Source organism: Mesoplodon mirus, assembly GCF_964341445.2.
Source record: "Mesoplodon mirus genome assembly, chromosome: 15".
Classification (NCBI taxonomy): domain Eukaryota; kingdom Metazoa; phylum Chordata; class Mammalia; order Artiodactyla; family Ziphiidae; genus Mesoplodon; species Mesoplodon mirus.
In genome coordinates this window covers 52,743,794-52,763,581 of record NC_138991.1, presented here as the reverse complement: position 1 = coordinate 52,763,581, position 19,788 = coordinate 52,743,794, and the positions used below count along the sequence as shown (strand labels likewise).

General features: G+C 49.6%; 1 protein-coding gene across 2 annotated transcripts in view; it reads left to right on the top strand.

The window, feature by feature from the left end:
- ABCC1 (ATP binding cassette subfamily C member 1 (ABCC1 blood group)) overlaps window positions 1-19,788 on the top strand; it is a 136,256-nt gene that overhangs the window by 40,839 nt on the left and 75,629 nt on the right. For both annotated transcript variants that reach the window (XR_014296030.1, XM_082644056.1), the window contains exons 3-7: window positions 1,320-1,445; window positions 4,420-4,557; window positions 5,762-5,887; window positions 17,225-17,286; window positions 19,562-19,693. Coding sequence is in view for 1 of the 2 variants with exons in the window: in XM_082644056.1 (XP_082500182.1) it covers window positions 1,320-1,445; window positions 4,420-4,557; window positions 5,762-5,887; window positions 17,225-17,286; window positions 19,562-19,693 (584 nt within the window). In the remaining variant the exon portion in view is untranslated. The remainder of the gene's footprint in view (window positions 1-1,319; window positions 1,446-4,419; window positions 4,558-5,761; window positions 5,888-17,224; window positions 17,287-19,561; window positions 19,694-19,788) is intronic.

The following is a 19,788-nucleotide window of genomic DNA, read 5'->3' as shown; positions in this document are numbered from 1 at the left end:
TACAAAAGGGATGTGGGGTCCTTCTCTGGTTACATCTAAGGCCTCATGGTGTCCATCTGCCCCTCGGTGATCGACTTAATTTTGTTCCTCTGGTCAGCGTGTCTGGTTTCTCCGCTGTGCAGGTGCTGGCTTTCCCCTCATAAGGATGAGCTTTCTTGCGGAGACACGTGAAGGGCATGTATACACCTGCTCCTCATTCCACTTTCTCCTCTTGACTTAGCATGTGTCTCAGTCCTTTTTTAAGCCACATTTACCAAAATTTATTTCCATAAGCCCTTGGCAAACAGGAAAACTTGAGTGATTTTACTGAAGCTGTCCCCTTGCCTATAATACCGCCGTCCAAACCTGTCTCATCAGACCACAATCCAAGCCTATCTCAACATGCTGTCTGCTCTCCTATCCTCAGCTGGATCTGATGTCTTCCTCTTAGACTTCTGGAAGCGCTTTGTACTTCTCTTGGGGAACAACATCTCCCTTTAAAATGTAAATCAGATTTTATCTGTGCCTTGCTCAAAAAACCTCTAGTGGCTTCTCATTATAGGGAATAAAACCTGGACGTCCTCACAGTGGCCCCGCTTGGTCTGGCTCCAGGCTCCTCTTCAGCCATCTCCTACCACACCCACGGTTCATGCCACAGCAGCCGCAACCTCACTGAACACATTCCTACCTCAGGACCTTTGCACTTGCCCTCTGCCTGAATTGTTCTTTCCCTCAGATAGTCACTGTTGGCTCTTTACCCAGATGTCACCTGATGGGAGAGGCCTTCTCTGACCACCCTATCTAATCTGTTTTATTTCTCCTTATATTACTTACTCCTTGCTGGCATTATAGTATGTATTTTTCAGTTTGTTTCTCGTCTGTTTCCTTCCACTGGAATCGCAGCTCCATGAAGGCAGTGACTTCTGTCTGTTTTATTCTGTTGTATCCTTGGCACCTTGGCAAGTATGTGGCCCACAGTAGGACCCCAGTAAATTTTGGTTGGATGAATGGTCATCGTGAGAGGCGCCCTGTGCAGGCTGCTGGGGTTACAGATGTAGATAAGCCAGAGACTTGCTGCGTTTTCAGGTGCTGGGGAGAATAGTGAGCACACAGAGTTGTGCCTGTGGTTCAGGAGAGATACAGACCAGTGTGGGACGGCCCAGGTGCTGGCTCACCCTACCTAGGGCTTGTCTGTGTTCCAGAGGATACATGCTGTATCTGGAGACCACAGTTGATGGTTTAGGGGGTGGCTGGTGCTCCCAAGGCTGAGATTTTTGCACAGGTGCCGGGGGAAGTTCCGTTGCTGTCTGTTGTAAGATGTGTATGTACTTCTCTTCCAGGCCTTGGGATTTTTGCTATGGATCGTCTGCTGGGCAGACCTCTTCTACTCTTTCTGGGAAAGAAGTTTGGGCAAGCTCCTGGCCCCAGTGTTTCTGGTCAGCCCAACCCTCTTGGGCATCACCATGGTAAGTAGGGGCTGGCACTGTGGAGACCAAAAGTAGTGGCTGGCATTTAGAAATGAAATGATCTCACAGTAGAAATCCAGAAATACAGCTGTGTTAGGTGAATCTGATGGTCTTGGAGGGGGGTAGGGAGGAAGGGATGATGGGGCTGAGGCCTAAAGGATGAGCAGGATGTTAAAAAGTTGAAGGGGCTGGGTGTAGAGGATGATCCAGTTGGAGAGAGTAGCATGTGCAAAAGTCCTGGGGTCGGAGAGAGAGAGTGAGAGTTAGCCTATGTGGCTGGGGCAGAGACAGTAAGGAGGGGAGAGCAGGGGAGAAGGAATGGCAGGAATTGCAGAGGGCTGACCCCGAAGGACCTCGAGCTTCAGGGTTAGTGGGTTTTGTCTTGTTTTTCATTCCTGAAGGTGGGTCCTAAACCTTTTTTGTGCCATGGACCCCTTTCTTCTTTGCCAATCTGGTCTCCTTCTCAGAATAATAATAGAACACATAGGCTTACAAAGGAAACCAATCATACACACATATGTATACATATAAAGATTTTGTGATGTACATTTATATTTTTACTTGAGGTTTAATTTACGTAGGGTAAAATTCACTTTTTTCTGTGAACAATTCATGAGTTTTGATAAACAAATATTGTCAGGTGAGTGCCATGTCTACAATCAAGATACGGAGCAGCTCCACCACCCCCAAAATTTCCCTGGTGCCGCCCCAGTGCTTCTCTCCACCTCTTTACCCCGCCCCCCGCCCGGCTACTGCTGCTGTGTTTTCTGCCCCTATCACTTTGCCTTTTCCAGAATGTCATGTGAATGGAACCATGAAGGCTGGAGCAGTTTGAGTCTGACTTCTCAGGCCCTGCGGTTCCAAAGATCTTTTTTTTTTTAAGTCACTCAGCGTGTTTGATTGTATGGATTCCACATGCACCGTTTATCCATTCTTTGGGTGCAGTACATTTGGGCTGGGAAACCAGTTATCTTTAATCACAGTTAGGAAAAGATTAAAACGCAAAATTAAAATATATGTGCTTCTTTATGAATGCATTTCAAATCAAGACCTACCAGCAGCTGTGACTGACGCCTCCTTAATTTCCAAATAGCGATTGACCATACATGATAGTCAGAGACATCTTCAGGTTTTTTTTTTTTTTTTGAGGTACGCGGGCCTCTCCCTGTTGTGGCCTCTCCTGTTGCAGAGCACAGGCTCCGGACGCGCAGGCTCAGCGGCCATGGCTCATGGGCCCAGCCGCTCCGCGGCATGTGGGATTTTCCCGGACCGGGGCACGAACCCGCGTCCCCTGCGTCGGCAGGCAGACTCTAAACCACTGCGCCACCAGGGAAGCCCTTTTTTTTTTTTTGGCCGCCGCCGTGCAGCATGCCGGATCTTAGTTCCCCAACTGGGGATCGAACCCATGCCCCCTGCAGTGGAAGCACGGAGTCTTAACCACTGGACCGCCAGGGAAATCCCTTCAGCTATCTATTTTCAGATATGACTTCTAATGGTGACAGAGCCCCAGGCACTGCTGATGCCATTGTGGTTTGTTGCTTTCACGTGTCATTGGTGGTGCTAATGAGGGAAAGTGAAGCTGTAATTGTTTCCCATCTAAGTTCATGGACCGCTGGGTTCTATCCAGAGCCTGTGCTTGGACCCCAGGTTAAAACCCCCCAGTCCTAAAGGCAAAGGTTCTGAGCAAGGGCATGCCAGGCTGTGCATATTTAAGAGCTGACTGTGGCCTCCAAGTGGAGAATGGATTGTGGTGCAGGAGTGGAAGCTGGGAGGCCAGTAGGGAGGAGGTCATCCGGCATAAGGGGATGGAGGCTGAGACCAGGGTGAGCAGCAGGTAAGCTAAGGGCGGGCCTTGGTGGCAGAGCCAGTGTGAGTTGCTGATGGATAGATGTAGGAAGTGAGGGAGATGGGGGACCGAGGAGGACAGATGAGGACAGACAGACGTGTCTCTGGCTCAAGCAGCTGGGGGCTGAGGGGAGGTGCCCTGGGTGCCCGTAGCTCCACGGGAGTCAGGTTCGTGACTGTGACTGGCGTTGGGGTCTGCCTCCAGAGGGCCGCCTGTCTGGGGAATGGCCGTGGCATTTCCTTCTTTCAAGGAAACACAGTTTCATTGTTTATTTTCTCTTCCTGATCTCTAAGTCACATGTAAAACGGAAGTCATAGCTCCGGGTATCAGGAATGAAATAAAATCCCAATCCGCCCACCACGGTTGTTCTAATGAAGTTTCCTGAAGACAGGCGTGTGACAGTATCAGGTTAAGTAAGTTTCCTGATCTGCAAACTGGGGTTGAAAACAGTTGAAAACAGGCTGCACCGAGTCGGTGCGTGTGAATGCCTCCTGTGTGGCGGAGATAAGAGAAGCTCAATAAAGGGGAGCAGTTACCACTGCTGCCCAAGGCACAAGAACCAGTCAGCATCAGGGCTGGATTTCCTGATCTAAATCGAGGGTCGGCCTGCCACCTGTTTTTGTAAATGAAGTTTTATTGGCACACAGCCGTGTCTACTCTTTCATGTATCGTGTAAGGCTGCTTTCACACTGCAGTGCAGACTTGAGTCATTGTGAAAGAAACTCCATGGCCCACAAAGCCAAAAATATTTACTCTCTGGTCCTTTAAGAAAAAGTGTGCCGATCTCTGTCATAAGCTGAGCTTTCCCCCGACTTTTCCATCCTGTCCTGGGTCTGTACCTGGTCTGTTAGATTCCCACAGCTCTTGAGTTGGATACTGTTGTCATCCCCATTTTGCAGACAAGGCAGCAGAGGCTCAGAGAGGTTCGGTGACTTGTCCAGGGTCACCCAGCAAGGCGAGAGCAGAGCTGGGACTGGAGCCAGGTCCTTCCCAGGCTGTTCCCAGTACTTCCCACTGGCCCGACAGCAGCCCTCCTCCAGGCCTTGCATCTGCCAGGCTCTGGACTGTGGGAGCCTTGGGAGCCTGGCCTCCTCCTGACGACTCCTGTTGTATGCTTTTCTCTTCCAGCTGCTTGCTACCTTTTTAATTCAGATCGAGAGAAGGAAGGGAGTCCAGTCCTCAGGGATCATGCTCACTTTCTGGCTTATAGCCCTACTGTGTGCCCTGGCCATCCTGAGATCCAAAATCATGACTGCCTTAAAAGAGGTAAGTGGTGGCCTCAGTTTGCGTCTTCCGTCAGCGTCTCCTGGAAGATGCTTGTTCCTTCTGGCTTTTGTGGAAACCATGCGTTTCCATGGGAACCAGGGGATGGCTACTGCATGGGCCCAGCTTCTTTCCTGAGGATTTCCCTCGCCTGTGCAACCTTTGTTCTAGAACCTTCTTTCCTCAGGGCCCCATGTGTCTGTGTAGCTCTCAGGGGCAGGAGCTGCGGGCAGATGCACACCACCCTCTGAGCCTCTGTCAGCGGTAACAGCCAGGCAGGTTGGCTCTCAGTATCTGTTGTCTGGAACGGAGCAGAGAAGGGAGCAGTGTTTGCAGGGTGGTGGCTTGGGGACCCTAGACTCGTCCCCACGTTGCCTTGGTGCTGCTCTGGCTGGGAAGTGGCTCTCATTGGCTGCCATCCGCTGCTCCCAGGGATTCTGAAGAGCGTGCTCTTTCAGACTGTCACGTGGTTCCCTGTCACCTTCTGGCTAATCAGGAACTGGCATCAGGCAAAGGAAGGAAGAGTAACTGCATGTTTGTTGAGCACCTGCAGTGTGCATTTCAGGCAGTCTTTAATAGTGATGGCAGCTGACGTTTATTGAGTTGGTGTTTTCAAAGTGCCAGGCCAGGGACTGAGTCGTTTCCGTGAATCATCTTACTGACTTCTCACAATTACCCTGACAGGGTCTCTCAGCTTCAGCACTAATTGACATTTGGGGCCCGAGACATCTTTGTTTTGTGGGACTGTCCTGTGCTTGTAGGATGTTCGGGACAGTGCCGGTAGCCTCCCACTCCTGAAGAGAAGTGTCTCTAGACACTACCAGATGTTCCCCGGGAGGCAAAATCACCCCCACTTGAGAACCACTGGTCTGTGTGTAGATGGGGAAACTGAGGCACAGAGAGGTCAAGTAAGTAGACAAAGTCCCACGGCCAGAATGAGCAGAGTCAGGCCTTGAAGGTAGGTCTGTTCTGCTCCCAAGCCTGGGGCTCCTCCCCAGTGTCGGCTGCCTGGCCCAGGCAGTGTGGACCACACTGTGACGTAACTGCTTGTCTTCTGTTATCTCGCAGGGGGTAGGGTCAGGCTGGGAAAGCTTGCCGTCAGGCCTGCAGGCTGAGAGAGTGGGCCTTCTGCTGTCTGCTCCTCCGGCCTCCGCACGTTGCTTCCAGAAAGTGATCTTTTCTTCCTCCTTCCCTCCCTCTTGTTCAGGATGCCCAAGTCGACGTCTTTCGTGATGCCACTTTCTACATTTACTTTTCCCTCGTACTGATCCAGCTTGTGTTATCCTGCTTCTCAGACCGCTCACCCCTGTTCTCCGAAACCATCCACGATCCCGTAAGTATGATCACAGATGAGCACAGAGACACGTGTGTGTGCATGTGTGTGTGCAAGAGAGAATACACAGTGCCAGCTAACATTGATTTGAGCCAGTATCGTCCATCTAGGAGCTCCTTCTGTCTTCCCTGCACACCTGGCGATACGTAACATTGTCCTCTCCACTTTACCGTTGGAAAAACTGAGCCGTAGACGTGGCTCGGGGGATTTAAGGAGGGAATCTGATTCACAGTTGTTAACTGCTGTGTTTTCCAGCCCGTTGTCTCATTTGGTTGGCGTAGTGGTTTTAGACAGTGCGAGTGAACTTTTAAAAATCAGGAAATTTCATATAAGTTCTAACTGTCCAGATTTTCTAGAAAAATGAGAAGTTCTGGCAGCAGTAGGGCTGTTATCCCACATGGCAGTGGTTGGCCAGATTTGAGGAGCGTTGCCCTGGTTTCCTTCCGCAGTCCTCACCACTCCCTGCTTCATTAGACAGTCTTGCTTCCCTCACCTACGTACGTACCTGGCCCCTGGGGGGTTTGAGTTTGAGACCCTGGGTCTCTTCCATCCGCTTGAGGGAAATCCTGCTTGTGTAGAAGGATCTGAGTGGGCGGGGCGGGGATGGCCGCCCTTCTGCTGGTAGCAGGAAAGTGAACACGGTTATTTATCGCCCTTGCCTGTCTTCTTTCTCCCTCTCTGCCTCCGTCCATCCTCTTTGCCTTCCTCATTCCTCCCCTTTCTTCCCTCCCTTCTTCTGTCTAGTGCCGGGTGCCAGGCCCCAATCTGGACACAGAGCTGTAGCAGTGAATAAAGCAGAGTTATTGCCACTTGAGGTTTATGTTTTCACGGGCAGGGGCACAAACAGTAACCCAGGAGCCAAGTATATATCCTATCAGTCAGGTAGTGGTAAAGGCTGGGAAGAAGAAAGTGGGGAAAGGAGGTAGAGATGATGGTTTGGGGTCGTGTGTGGTTTTGATAAAAGCCATCAGGGAAGGCCCCCCCCCCCCCCGCCCAGGAAACCTCACTGGAGCAGAGACCTGAAGGAGTGAGGGAGCCAGGCAAGCAGATACCCAGGGAAAGAGGTTCCGGGCAGAGGGGTGGCAAGTGCAAAGGCCCTGGGGCAGAGCTGCCGTGAATGTCGCCGGAACAGCAGGAAAGGCTAGTGCGGCTGGAGAAGCGAGAGGCAGGAGGGAGCGAGGGATGGCCTCTGAGAGCTGGGGCAGTCACCTATGGGCCGGGTGGGCTGTTTGGATTTTATTCTGAGAGGGATGGGAAGCCTTTGGAGCGTTCATTTGATGCTTTGTTCGTAGTTAGTCAACTGCTAATGGATGAAATTGCAGTGGGAGCAGTTTTCAGCTGTGGTTCTGCTGGGTTTGGCCTGAACCTCAGCAAAAGGCTGAGGCTGCTTTTGTGGGTGATGAAAGGACCTGTGGGGCATCAGCCTGGAGGAGGTGACTGATGCTCCCAGTGTGAGCTTCAGAAACCCGTGCCCTAGAGTGTGTTCGGAGAGGCCCCATTTTCTCATCTCCCTGCTCTGGGAGGAGCTGGGTTGGAGAAATTAGAAAAGTGTGTATGTGTGTCTGTGAATGTGTGTATATATGTGTGTTTGTGCACACAGGTGTGTGTGTGTGTGGTGTGTGTACATGCATGCACATATATTTATGTTTACATGTTTTGCATGTAGATGTGTATGAGTGTGTGCATGTGTGTTTGTGTGTTCATGTGAGTGTGTTTTGCATGTGTATAAAGTTCACAAGGGCAGCAGCCATGTATGAGCACCCAGGGGATCCAGCCCCCGCCTGGCACAGAGGAGGAGCTAAGATGTCTCTGGCCCTCATGTCTGCTGTTCATAGGTGTTTGTGTGCACGGGTGTGGGTGTGAGACAGTGGAGTGTCCCCATCAGAAACATTAGATGTCAGGCTGTTCTGTGGAAATGGGGATCGCACTGAACAAGTCATACCCCCCTGAGTGACTGCAGACCCTGGGGTGCTCTGGGGGTAAACCGAGCCCGGGGGAGGCAGACAGGCCCACGTGGGGATCTCATGACTCCTCAGGCTCCCTGTGGGGCCTGAGAAGCAGCCTCTCCCACTGGACGGTCCCTGATGCTTTATGGGGAATTTCTGATTTCTGGTCCCCTCTGGGATCCAGATAGAATTCCTGTCTCTTCTCTCCTGGGTGTGTGTGCATTGGGGTGTCTCAAAGAGCTGCCTTCCTCCTCCCATTGTGCTTTCTGCAGTTCTGGGGTGTGGGGCCTTCTCTGCCCGGGTACCCCGACTCTTCTCCCAGCTGTTCTTTTTCTCTTGTGGGAAATCGAGGCCCAGAGAAGTTGTCTTGACTTACAGCCTGAATCTGATGGTGGAGGCAACATGGTAATGGAAGGAGAGCCTCATTTTGGAGTCAGGCAGACCCTGGGCTTTAATTTCACCTGTGTCCCATTTATTCTTCCAATACATATTTATTAAGCACCGTTTTTATACTGCGCTTCGTTCTGGGGACACAGCAGTATGTGAAAAAGTGTGGTCCATGCCCTGCTACGCTGATCTGTTACTCCATAACAAACCACCCTGAATTTAGTGGCATAAAACAGCAACAGTACTTTGTTATGTTTCACAGGCCCGGGCGTTGGCTGGGCTCAGCTGGGTGGTTTTCATTCAGGGTCCTTGCTCACGTGTTGGGTGGTTAGCGCGTTGGCCTCTGGCTGGAGCCTCAGCCAGGGTTGACAGCCCCACCTGGTCTCCCCGAGCTGCCTGGGCTTCCTCACAGCGTGACAGCTGGTCTCTAAGAGTGAGCGTGCACGAGGTGGAAGCTGTGTCACCTTTTAGGACCCAGTCCTGGAGTCACATAGAGTCACTCCTGCCACCCTCTTCTGATTGAGGGAACCACGAAGGTCTTTTGGGTGCAAGGGGTGGGCGCACACAGGCCCCCCCCCAGATGGGGGAGCTGCCAGGTCTCATTGTAAGAAGAGCATGTGAGATGGCAGGTGATTCCTGGCCAACTTTGGAAAATACCATCTACTGCATGCCCCCAGGAAGCTATCGTCCCGTTAAGCAGCTCAGCAGACTGTGTGACTACAGTTGAGATGAAGGCTGGGAATCAGGTTATGTGACTTTTGGATCTGACTTTGGGCAAGTTGCTCCTCATTTCAAGACCTCAGTGTCCTGTTCTTGAAAATGGGTTGAGGCTCAATTTGATGCTGGCTGCACCCGCCTCCCTGCCCCAGAACTGAGGCCTGTGATCTGGGGAGGAGGACACTGCTAGGTGTCACCTCTGTTGTCTCCTCGTCACCCTCAGGGCTCACATCACAGCGGAGCCTGGAAGATGGGGTGAGTCCAGTCCCTGTCGCTGTCCCGCCCTCAGAGCAGCAGTCACATGTCACCTGTCCTCAGAGCAGTCAGCCAAGCCCAGGGTCAGGCGGGGCCAGCATGGGGGCCGGCAGTGCTGACCTTCTCCCCCCTGCTGAGTCACCAAGCTGCCATCCTCCCCAGCTGGCCCCGTGCCTGATGTGTGACTCAGAGCTGTGTCCTGGCCCTGCTTCCTGGCAGGGCTGCTCCCCTCTGTGCATCAGGTGGGGCCTGGCTGAGTAGGCCTAGCAGGCTTTCTGAGGCTGTCACCTGTCCCCGGCCTCTAGTCCTTTTATCTTGCTGGCCCTGAGGCTACTGCTTAGGATGCAGGGAGGGGGTTGCCATTGGCAGTTGGGGGCATCAGGGGCAAATGTGGCGGATAGTAGACCCTCACTTCTCAAAGTGGGGTCCTCAGACCGGCAGCATCAGCATCCCTCCGGTGCTCATTAGAAATGCAGAGTTTCAGGCCTGCCAAGTCCTGTTGAGTCAGGGTCTCATTTTCACAAGATCCCTGGGTGGTTCATGGTTGAAAAGCACTGGTTTAGCAAATTCTTAAAAATTGCTCAGCTCATTTGGTGTAAGAGGTATTTTTAATCCTGATCATATTTTACTGTGAACATTTCAAATCTACAGAAAAGTTGAAAGACGCAGCGAGTACTCTCCATCTACCCACCAACTATATTTTACAAGTTAACATTTTGCTAAATTTGCTTTATCACAAATCTATCTAGCTGGCCAGCCGGCTAAGATTTTTGGTATTTAAAAGTGACCTTGAAATACATTAGTATCCTTCATTCACACACTTCACTGTGCAAATCATTAGCCAGAGCTCAATATCTCTTTATGGTTCTTTTTTTTTTTTTTTTTTTAAGTAAATTTACGTAGTGACATTCCTGAATCTTAAGTTACCATTTGGTGCGTTCTGACAAATGAGTAACTCAAACCCCTATTGAGATACAGAACATTCCCAGGACCCCAGAAAGTCCCCTCCTGCCCCTCATGGTCAGTCTCTACCCCTTGCAGCCCAGAGGCAACTGCTGGGCCTAGACTGTTAATGAGAGCATTGAAAACTCCATTTTTAATTCCTTTCTCCATTATGCTTTCGGCCATTTAGTGATTCGGTGTTGTGCCGGGGGCTTCACCAGGCTTGGAGTACCTAGAAACGAACAGACATTGACCACCCCTTAGGAGAGATGGAGGAGGCGGCGGGCAAATAAGCTGCTGCTGCGGGATGGACAGTGGGGTTTCAGGACAGGGGAGTGCTGGGGGCTGGGGGTGCCCGAGGAGCAGTCCTGCACTCAGCCTGGGGTGCCAGAGCCAGCATCCGGAGGAGGGGATGCCTCCATCCCCTCCCGTAAGGTTGAAGGCTGGAGGGTTGGATGGGAAGGTGCTCCTGGTGGTGGAAGCAGCATGTCCAGAGGTCCAGCGGTATGATGGAACTTGTGGGTGTTTGGGAACTGTGTGGACTTCTGCTTGGTTGGGTCTCTTGCTGAAAGGAGGATGCAAGAGGCTGGTGACACTTAGGAGAGCCATTGCCAGAGTCCAGGCAGGTTGAGAGGAAGGCTGGCCTGAACAGTGACCCTGTGTGTAGCAGAGCATCAAAAACCAGGAAGAGAGGGGGCTTCCCTGGTGGTGCAGTGGTTGAGAGCCCGCCTGCCGATGCAGGGGACACAGGACACAGGTCCAGGAGGATCCTACATGCCGTGGAGTGGCTGGGCCCATGAGCCATGTCTGCTGAGCCTGCGCGTCCAGAGCCTGTGCTCCGCAATGGGAGAGGCCACAGCAGTGAGAGGCCCGCGTACCGCAAAAAAAAAAAAAAAAAAAGAAAAAAACCAGGAAGAGAAATCGGACAAGTTCATGGGAAAAGCACACATCATGTGTGCTGCAGTAGAAGAAATTGTGGTCCTGCGCCCGGAGGAGCTTTACACAGCTGAGGAGCGGCAGAGCCAATGAAGAACACCAGTGTAACATGCTGCACCAACGGGTTTCTTCTTGTCGGACGTTTAGGTGGTTCCAACCAATGATAACAAGAGCAGCCTTGTGTTAATAAATAAAAGTAACTTATTTAATCCTCACAGCAACCCAACTTTGAGGTGCAACTGTGAGTCTCCCCCCATTTTACAGATGAGGAAACCGAAGTTCAGGGTGGTGTAGTGTCGTCTGAGTTCACAAGGCTGGATTGGGAGCCCTTCCACCAGGTGAGCCCCTCACATCTGAGCCTGCATCAGCATCATCTGGAGGGCTTGTTAAAACACAGATCATTGCTGGGTCCCACCCCCCAGAGCTTCTGAGTCAGTCAGTTTGGGTGGGACCTAAGCCTTTCTATTTTTAACAGACCCCCAGGCACCGTGGATGCTGGTGATGGGGCCAGGTTTCAGAACCCCTGGTCTGAGCTACACTGCTGCTCACACGTCCCTTACTGCTGGAGTAACTGGCAGAAAACTGAACTAAAAGTAGAATCAAAACCAGAAAAGGTGGGTGGGGACCCAGAGAGTTTCTGACAGAAAGGCCAGAATGCTGAGGGCCCAGACAAAGGTCCTCAGGGTGCCTCGTGCGAGGTCACGGGTGGCCAGTTCTCAGAGAACCAGTGCCTGGGTGCTGTGTACCAAATTAGTTTAAACCGCATAGTTTCAGGCCAAATTACCTGCACCAGGTAGAGATGCCAAAGAATGCAGCTCTCTGCATGAACCTCCCTGCTCCTCTTCCTCCGACTTCCGCCAGGGCCTGTCTGAATTATTCTTGTTTCTTTTTTTTTTTTTTTTTTTTTTTACAGTACGCAGGCCTCTCACTGCTGTGGCCTCTCCCGTTGCGGAGCACAGGGTCCGGACGCGCAGGCTCAGTGGCCATGGCTCACGGGCCCAGCTGCTCCGTGGCATGTGGGATCTTCCCAGACCAGGGCACAAACCCGTGTCCCCTGCATTGGCAGGCGGACTCCCAACCACTGCGCCACCAGGGAAGCCCTGATGTAATTTCTTATCTGTGCTGGTGACAGGACCCCGTGTCTGCCCAATGTGACTTCTGGTAATCTGAGCATCTGTATCTGGATCCAGAGGAGGGAGGAGAGCTGGGGAGACAAACTTAAGGAGGCTCCTGGATTGTGCACATTAGAAACTGAAGTGTTCATATTGCTGATCCAGCCTTACTGCATCTGGAAGGTGCATTTTCTTGCAAGGGCTGGGATTTTTACTAGCCAGAGTGAGGATTAGTCTCTCCCCGCTGGGCCGTCATTTCTTATGGTCTTCGGGGTAGGACTCCATTTGGGTACAATGGGTATAAAGGGAACGAATTCACCTTCAGTTACGTACCTGACAGTTTGCTTCGTTCTTTTCCTTCAGTTTTATTGAGAAATAATCGACATACATCACTGATTAAGTTTAAGGTATACAGCATTGATGGTTTCATTTACATATATTGTGAAACGATTACCACAGTAGGTTTTGTTAATAACGTCTATTTTCTCAAATAAAAGGAAAAGAAAAAAGCAGTGTTTTTTTTTGGTTGTGCTGCATGGCTTGTGAAATCTTAGTTCCCCGACCAGGGATTGAACCCTGGCCCTCAGCAGTGAAAATGTGGAGTCCTAACCACTGGACCTCCAGGGAATGCCCAAAAGAGCAGTTTTTAACTTTATAAATGTTGAGATGAAGATTGAATAACTCTACCTCTCCTTCCTCATCCTCCCCCCCCAATTTTATCATATTTTAAATTACATCAGTAATTAGTGTTTGCATCATTATAACAATTGTAAATATTGTTCACTGCAGACCTGTTCGAATTCTGTGTTTACATGTCCCTTTTTTTTTTTTTAAGTTGAAGTATAATTGGCCTACAATGCTGTTAGTTCCAGGTACACACCATAGTGATTCGCCATTTCTATACATTTACAAAATGATCATGATAAGTCTAGGTTGCTTTGTTCTTGACCCACAGCTGGGCTTGCCTGATTTTGAAACAATGCCAGGATTTGTGAGGCCCCTGTGTGTGTAAGCCTGACACCCTGACAGTTTGCACCGGGCCTCTGTGCAGGTTAGAAAAAGGCATCTGGCCCACTCTGGGTGGATGAGTTTGAGAAAGGCCCTGCGTCCTTTCAGCCCATGCAGCCCTGCCGCCCCCAGGCCCAGGACTAGCTGCACTTCAGCCCCCACTCGCCCCCTCGACTGGGTGTCTTTGTGCAAGGCTGACTCTGTGTTGATGCCAAGACTGAAAGAAGGCTGGATTTGGAGGCAGAAGGCCCACATTTGAGTTCTATTCCTCCCCTTAAGAATCGCCATCTTTGGTGTCATGAGGTCTGATGTAAGCAGGGGTCAGCCAACTTTTTCTGTAAAGAGGCAGATAGTAGATATTTTAGTCTTCGTAGAGCACATGGTCTCGGTCGCAAGTACTCAGCTCTGCCATTGTAGCTCAGAAGCAGATGTGGACAGTACGGAAATGAATGGGCATCGCCGTGTCCAAATAAAACTATTTTGCAAGTGACCGGACTGTGGGCCTGACTTTGCCAGCCCTGATGTGAAGTGTCTGGTACAGTTCTTGGTGTGTCACGGTCTGCAGGAAATGGCGGACTTGTTACTGTGTTTACCATTAGTATTCATGTTAATACTGCTAATGTCATTGCTTGAGCTTTTACTCTGCGCCAGGAACTGTCGTGTAAGTGCTTCACAGGTTTTATCTCATTTAATCTCATCATCACCAAGTAACTTGGCCCAGGCCCCTCAGTTAGTAAGTGGCAGGGTTGGGATTCAAACCTCCCTCTAACCACCTTGCTTCATGTTGCTTCACCCATGGACGCCCCCCACGCCTGGCTCCCACCCCCGCCGGGACCCTGTTTTGTTGCTGTTGTCACAGCTGTCACCATGTATAGTTGTATATTTATTTGCATCTTGGTTGCTTACTGTCCCTCTCTTCCGAGGCAAGAGGCAGTACAGGTCCGGGACCTCACTGTCTCCTCTGCGTAGCTCAGTCTTGGATGTATTTAGCCACCTCTTGGCATATAAGCAGATCCTCCCTCATTATTTGCTTAAGAAATAAATGAGTCATTGCCAGCTGTGTCCCGCCCCATCCCCTTCTCTGCCAGCACCTTAGCTTTTCACAGTGGGTGGGAACTGGGCTGTAGTTGAAGTGTATTTGCGATTCCCTAACAACCCACCCACTTCCGGAAGAAAAACCAGCCTACAAAGCAAATACCACCACCTGCTCCAGGAATAACGCTGTGGCCTTAGGTTGGAAAAATGAGGTCCCATGGACCTCATTCCACTTGTCCCTCCTTGCAGTCCCATGAGGTAGGCTGAGCAGTGGGACTGACCGCTTCCAGTTCCCAGATGCGAAAACTGAGACTTTGGGGTGAAAGGACTTGCCCAAGGTCATTCAGCTAGAAAATGGCATAGCTGGGATTTGAACCCAGGGCCATCTGGCTTTAGGTTGGTTTAGAATGTAGGTCTGTGGGCCAGCTGCATCTGATTAAAGACATACTGATGCCAGGGCCCCAGCCCCAGAGAGAGTGATCTAGTTGGTCTGGGCTGGGACTCTTGGCACCTGTGTCTACAAAGCTCCCCAGATGATTCCCGGGCTGGTAGGACTGGAACCTCCCCATGCCTCATGGCCCCCAGAGTGAAACCTGATGGTTCTCAGCCCAGGCTTCTTGTTTGACTCACTGGGGAAGATTTTCATGATGGAAACTTTCAAATGTGTACAAATGTGGACAGCATGGTATAATGACCGCCATGGACTATTTACCCTGCATTGCATGTAAACATTTCAATATGTATCTCTGAAAGATAAGGAATTAAAAGTTTTTAATAACATTTTATTTTGAAATAACTTGACTCGCAAAAAGTTACAAAAATGGTAGAGTTCCTGTATACCCTTCTCCAGCTTTCCGCAATAATATCTCAGAGATAAGGATTTTAAGCAATGCAACAATAATACCATTATATGGCCTAAAAACATACTAGTTCTTTAATATCATCAAGTATTCCAGAAATCCACCATGGTTGCAAAGTGGTGCAACCTCTTACGTGATATCATTCCTTCATTTGTTAGCGGGACCATTTTATGCAAAGATGCTTCCTCATCTCTTTAGTCACCTTGTGGTGTCATAGACAAATGCTTGTTTCTTTCTTTTCTCTGTTTTCAAAACAATGACTTGGTTCACTAGCATCTTTTCATCAGCGTCACCAAGAGGTTTTTCTTCCTTTCCAGTATCAAGATGAACTTGTGTATTTAAACGTTTGTGATGTGTCTCAGTCCTTTCGACTTACTATCTGTATTGCAGCTCAAATGGTCCCTTTCTGGGCTTGTGGGAGCCGCTTCTGGTTGCTTCTGAGGTCTTTTACCAGCCCTCCTCCCGTCAGGTGTGACAAGATGTTCTGGGCTTATCTTGTATATTTCCTGCCCAGCCACTTGGTCAAGGAGACTCTGGGAGTTGAAAACAAAAACAAAAACTCAAGTGCCTGGACCCACCCCAAACCAGATAAATCAGAATCTCTGGGGGGTGGGGCAGATATGGTATTTTTTTTTCGAGTGCCCCCAGCCAGGGTTGACAACCACTTGGGTAGAGTGTGTTTGTTCCCTCATGGGGCTCCCCAGCATCTTATCTCTGCAAAATGCAGGAACGCAGAGCAACATCCTCGGCTAATGATCTCATCACTGCCTGGTGACCCCCCACCTACACTAACACTTGTGTTTCAGGATTTAGACCTGAACATATTGGCCCTTGTGTGCAGTCTCAAAGGCTCTGTGCTGATTACCCATTCCTTGCCTGTGTGGCATTGAACTGGAGCTCATCTTTGTGGCTCTGGAAAAGAGGTTCTTTGAAAGTTTGCTTAGAATCTGTTGATGATTTCCTGTTGCTTTTGGGATGGAGACCAAAGTCCCTTATGTGGCCTCCAGCGTAGGCTGAGCACAGCCTTCAGTGTAGACTACTCAGGCCCCCTCTTGGTTCCTGGAGCTGCCTATGCTCCCCTCTACCACAGGGCCTTTGCACACACTAGTCGCTCTGCTGGGACTGCCTTGCCTTTCCCCTTCACTTAGTTATCCTCTCCTCACTCTTCAGACCCCAGCTTGACCATCTTCCCTCAGGGACGCCTTTCCTGACCTCTGTCAACTAGATCAGCCCAGTGAGATACCAGTGATCTCACTGGTAATACTGACTTGCCTTCGGGGTATGATCCTTGTCACAGTTGTGGTTTTGTATTTGTTCACGTGATCGTTTAATTAATGTCTCTCTCCGGACCCTGACTGTTTGGGGCTCACATTCTATCTCTGCTGCTTCTAGCTGTTGGCACCCCGGGCAAGTCTTTTCATTTCTCTGCCCCTCAGCTTCTTTAACTACAAAATGAAGATGATGCTTTTACCTACTTCACAGTGTGGTTATGAAGATTAAATGAGTTAATTTGTGTAAAACATTTAAAACAGAGCTAGCTAGCAGAGAGCGTAGCAGGTGGTGTTATTGCCCTGGTCTAGGGTTCTGTCTGTTTGTTCAGATTTGTGTACAGGTGGCAGGCACATAGTAGGTGCTCAGAAAATATTTGTTGAATGAGTGAATGAATGAATGAAGGAAATAGGAATACTAGTAATACCACACTTACGGTTCTGTGAGGATATGAGATAATGCTAGTACCTTGTTGAGTGCCTGGCACATTGTAGATGCTCAATAAATATTTGTTGAATGGACAAATGAATGAACTAAAGCAGGGACAACAGCAGGGCCATGTTTATTGGGTTGCTGTGGGGATATAAGATAAGGCAGGTGTGGGACACATTGTACCATTTTTACACATAGCAGACACTCAGGAAACAGTTACCAGGTAAAACTGGAGGAGCTGCCAGGTGTTTCTTTCCAGGCCACTGGTGCTCAGGAGGGAAGCCCTTTCAGGGTGAAAACCGGTGGCATGAGAGTGGCCGCTGGTCCACTGGGAGGAAGAGCAGTCAGCTGGCTGCTCCCTGCCTAGAGCTGGCGTAGATGAGAAGTTTAACCATTCATTTCCCCTTTGCTCCCTACCCTGTGCTTTCTCCCCACTAGAATCCTTGCCCAGAATCCAGCGCCTCCTTCCTTTCCAGGATCACCTTCTGGTGGATCACAGGGTAAGTCCTGGTCCGCAAACCTCGGGCGGCTGCTGGGCCGTGAGTGTGCCACTAGGGCCCCTGCTCTTCCTCCCTTGCCCTTTCCGATGGGGCTGTGTCCTGAGTGTGCCTTCCCTGGGCCGGGGTCTCAGAGACACTCACCCTGACCCCACGTTCATGTGATAAATGCATAAACCTAAACAGCTTGCACCTTTGTGGACGGCTTGGCCTGGGCAAGAAGCTGCACGCTCTTGGCTCAGCTTTGGGTTTGGCTGTTTTTTTGCATTAGGTGTAATTATTGTTGTTGGCATTGTTTCCCCCCATGAGAAAAATAATGCCCGTGCACCGTAGGAAAAGTGGTAAGAGTGTGGACCAATAGCAACAGAGCACCAGAGGCGGCCGCGGTCCACAGCTCAATATACCCCCTTCTCGCCTGCCTTTTATTTGCACATTTTTTTTTTTACAACTTTATTGGAGTATAATTGCTTTACAATGGTGTGTTAGTTTCTGCTTTATAACAAAGTGAATCAGTTATACATATGTTCCCATATCCCTTCCCTCTTGCCTCTCTCTCCCTCCCACCCTCCCTATCCCACCCCTCCAGGTGGTCACAAAGCACCGAGCTGACCTCCCTGTGCTCTGCGGCTGCTTCCCACTAGCTATATCTACCTTACGTTTGGTAGTGTATATATGTCCATGCCTCTCTCTCGCTTTTATTTGCACATTTTTTTCTTTACATTGTCAGCATCCTACTGGGGATTATTAAAATCCCTCCCCCAGCCCCCAAGCATGTTTCCTTGTCTTTCTAGACTTTTTACAAACATCGTGGTTTTTTTAATTTAGTATTTGTCTTACTGAACTATTTTTCAGTTGCTGTGAAAGAACAGCGCTAGGACAGTTGGTGTAATTTGAATATGGACTGTAGGTCCTGCCAGCCAGGCTCATATTTCTGATTTTGGTCATCGTACTCTGGTTATATCAGAGCACGTCCTTTCTCTTAGGGGGATGCACACTAATATTTAGGGGTAAAGATGTGTAGAGTCTGCAACCTACTATGAAATGGTTCAGAAAAAAGAAATACTGCATTGTGTTGTTTTTTTTTTTTTTGCGGTATGCGGGCCTCTCACCGTTGTGGCCTCTCCCGTGCGGAGCACAGGCTCCGGACGCACAGGCTCAGCGGCCATGGCTCACGGGCCCAGCCGCTCTGCGGCATGTGGGATCTTCCAGGACCGGGGCACGAACCCATGTCCCCTGCATCGGCAGGCGGACTCTCAACCACTGCGCCACCAGGGAAGCCCATACTTCATTTTATTACACTTCGCAGACACTGTGTCTTTTACAAATTGAAGGTTGGTGGCAACCCTGCATCAAGCGAGTCTTTTGGCGCCATTTTTGGAACAGCATTCACTCACTTTGTGTCTCTGTGTCACATTTTGGTAATTCTCACCATCCTTCAAACTTTTTCATTATTATGTTGTTGTTTATGGTGATCTGTGATCCATGATCTTTGATGTTATTACTAGGATTCGCTGAGGGTGCAGATGATGCTTAGCGTTTTTTAGCAATAAAGTATCTTTAAGTTAAGCTCTGTATGTTGGTTTTTTTTAGACATAATACTATTGCACATTTAATAGATTATAGGATAGTGTAAACATAACTTTAATATGGGAAACCAAAAAATTCCTGTGACTAGCTTTATTGTAATATTCACTTTATCACGGTGGTCTGGAACCGAACCCGCAGTATCTCTGAGCTCTGCCTGTATGTGTTTGCATATGTATGTATCTAGAGACAGAGGCAGATACAGCACACTTAAAATGTTAACAGTCGTGAACTAGGTGAAGGGTAGACAGGAATTCTTTGTAAGATTCCTGTGATTTTTCTCTGAGTTTGAAATGTTTCAAAATAACAAGTTAAAATATTAGGTTTGCTTTTTATCATGAAAGTATTCAAACCAGAAAGACTAGTCTAATAAACCTCAATAAACTCATCACCTGATTTAACGACGGTTAGTGCTTTGTCATATTCGCCTTAAAAAATTTTTTTTAAGTAAATTAGAGCCATCCTGCTGTTCCTCCTAAATATTCTGTATGTATCTCTAAAAATGAGGCTTTTTCCTGGGTGACCTAACAGTAAAATTAGCAATAATGACTTAATGTGCCCACATGTCCATTATTCCTTATTGAAATATTCCTGAGTTGCGGCCGCCTTCGGTCGCATGGCCGTGCTGGCAGGGAGGGTCGTCGTCCTCCTCCTTCTGACTCTCATTGCCTCCCGCCTTGTGTTTCGGCCACAGGATGATGGTCCAGGGCTACCGCCAACCCCTGGAGAGCACTGACCTCTGGTCCCTGAATAAGGAGGACACGTCAGCACAAGTTGTGCCCGTTTTGGTAAAGAACTGGAAGAAGGAATGTGCAAAATCCAGAAAGTAAGTGCCAGGCATCCTGCCCCGGGGAAGCTGGGCACTCCCTGGGGCGACCCCGTAGCTCCATCCTTCCACCTCTTACTAGCTTCATGGCCCTG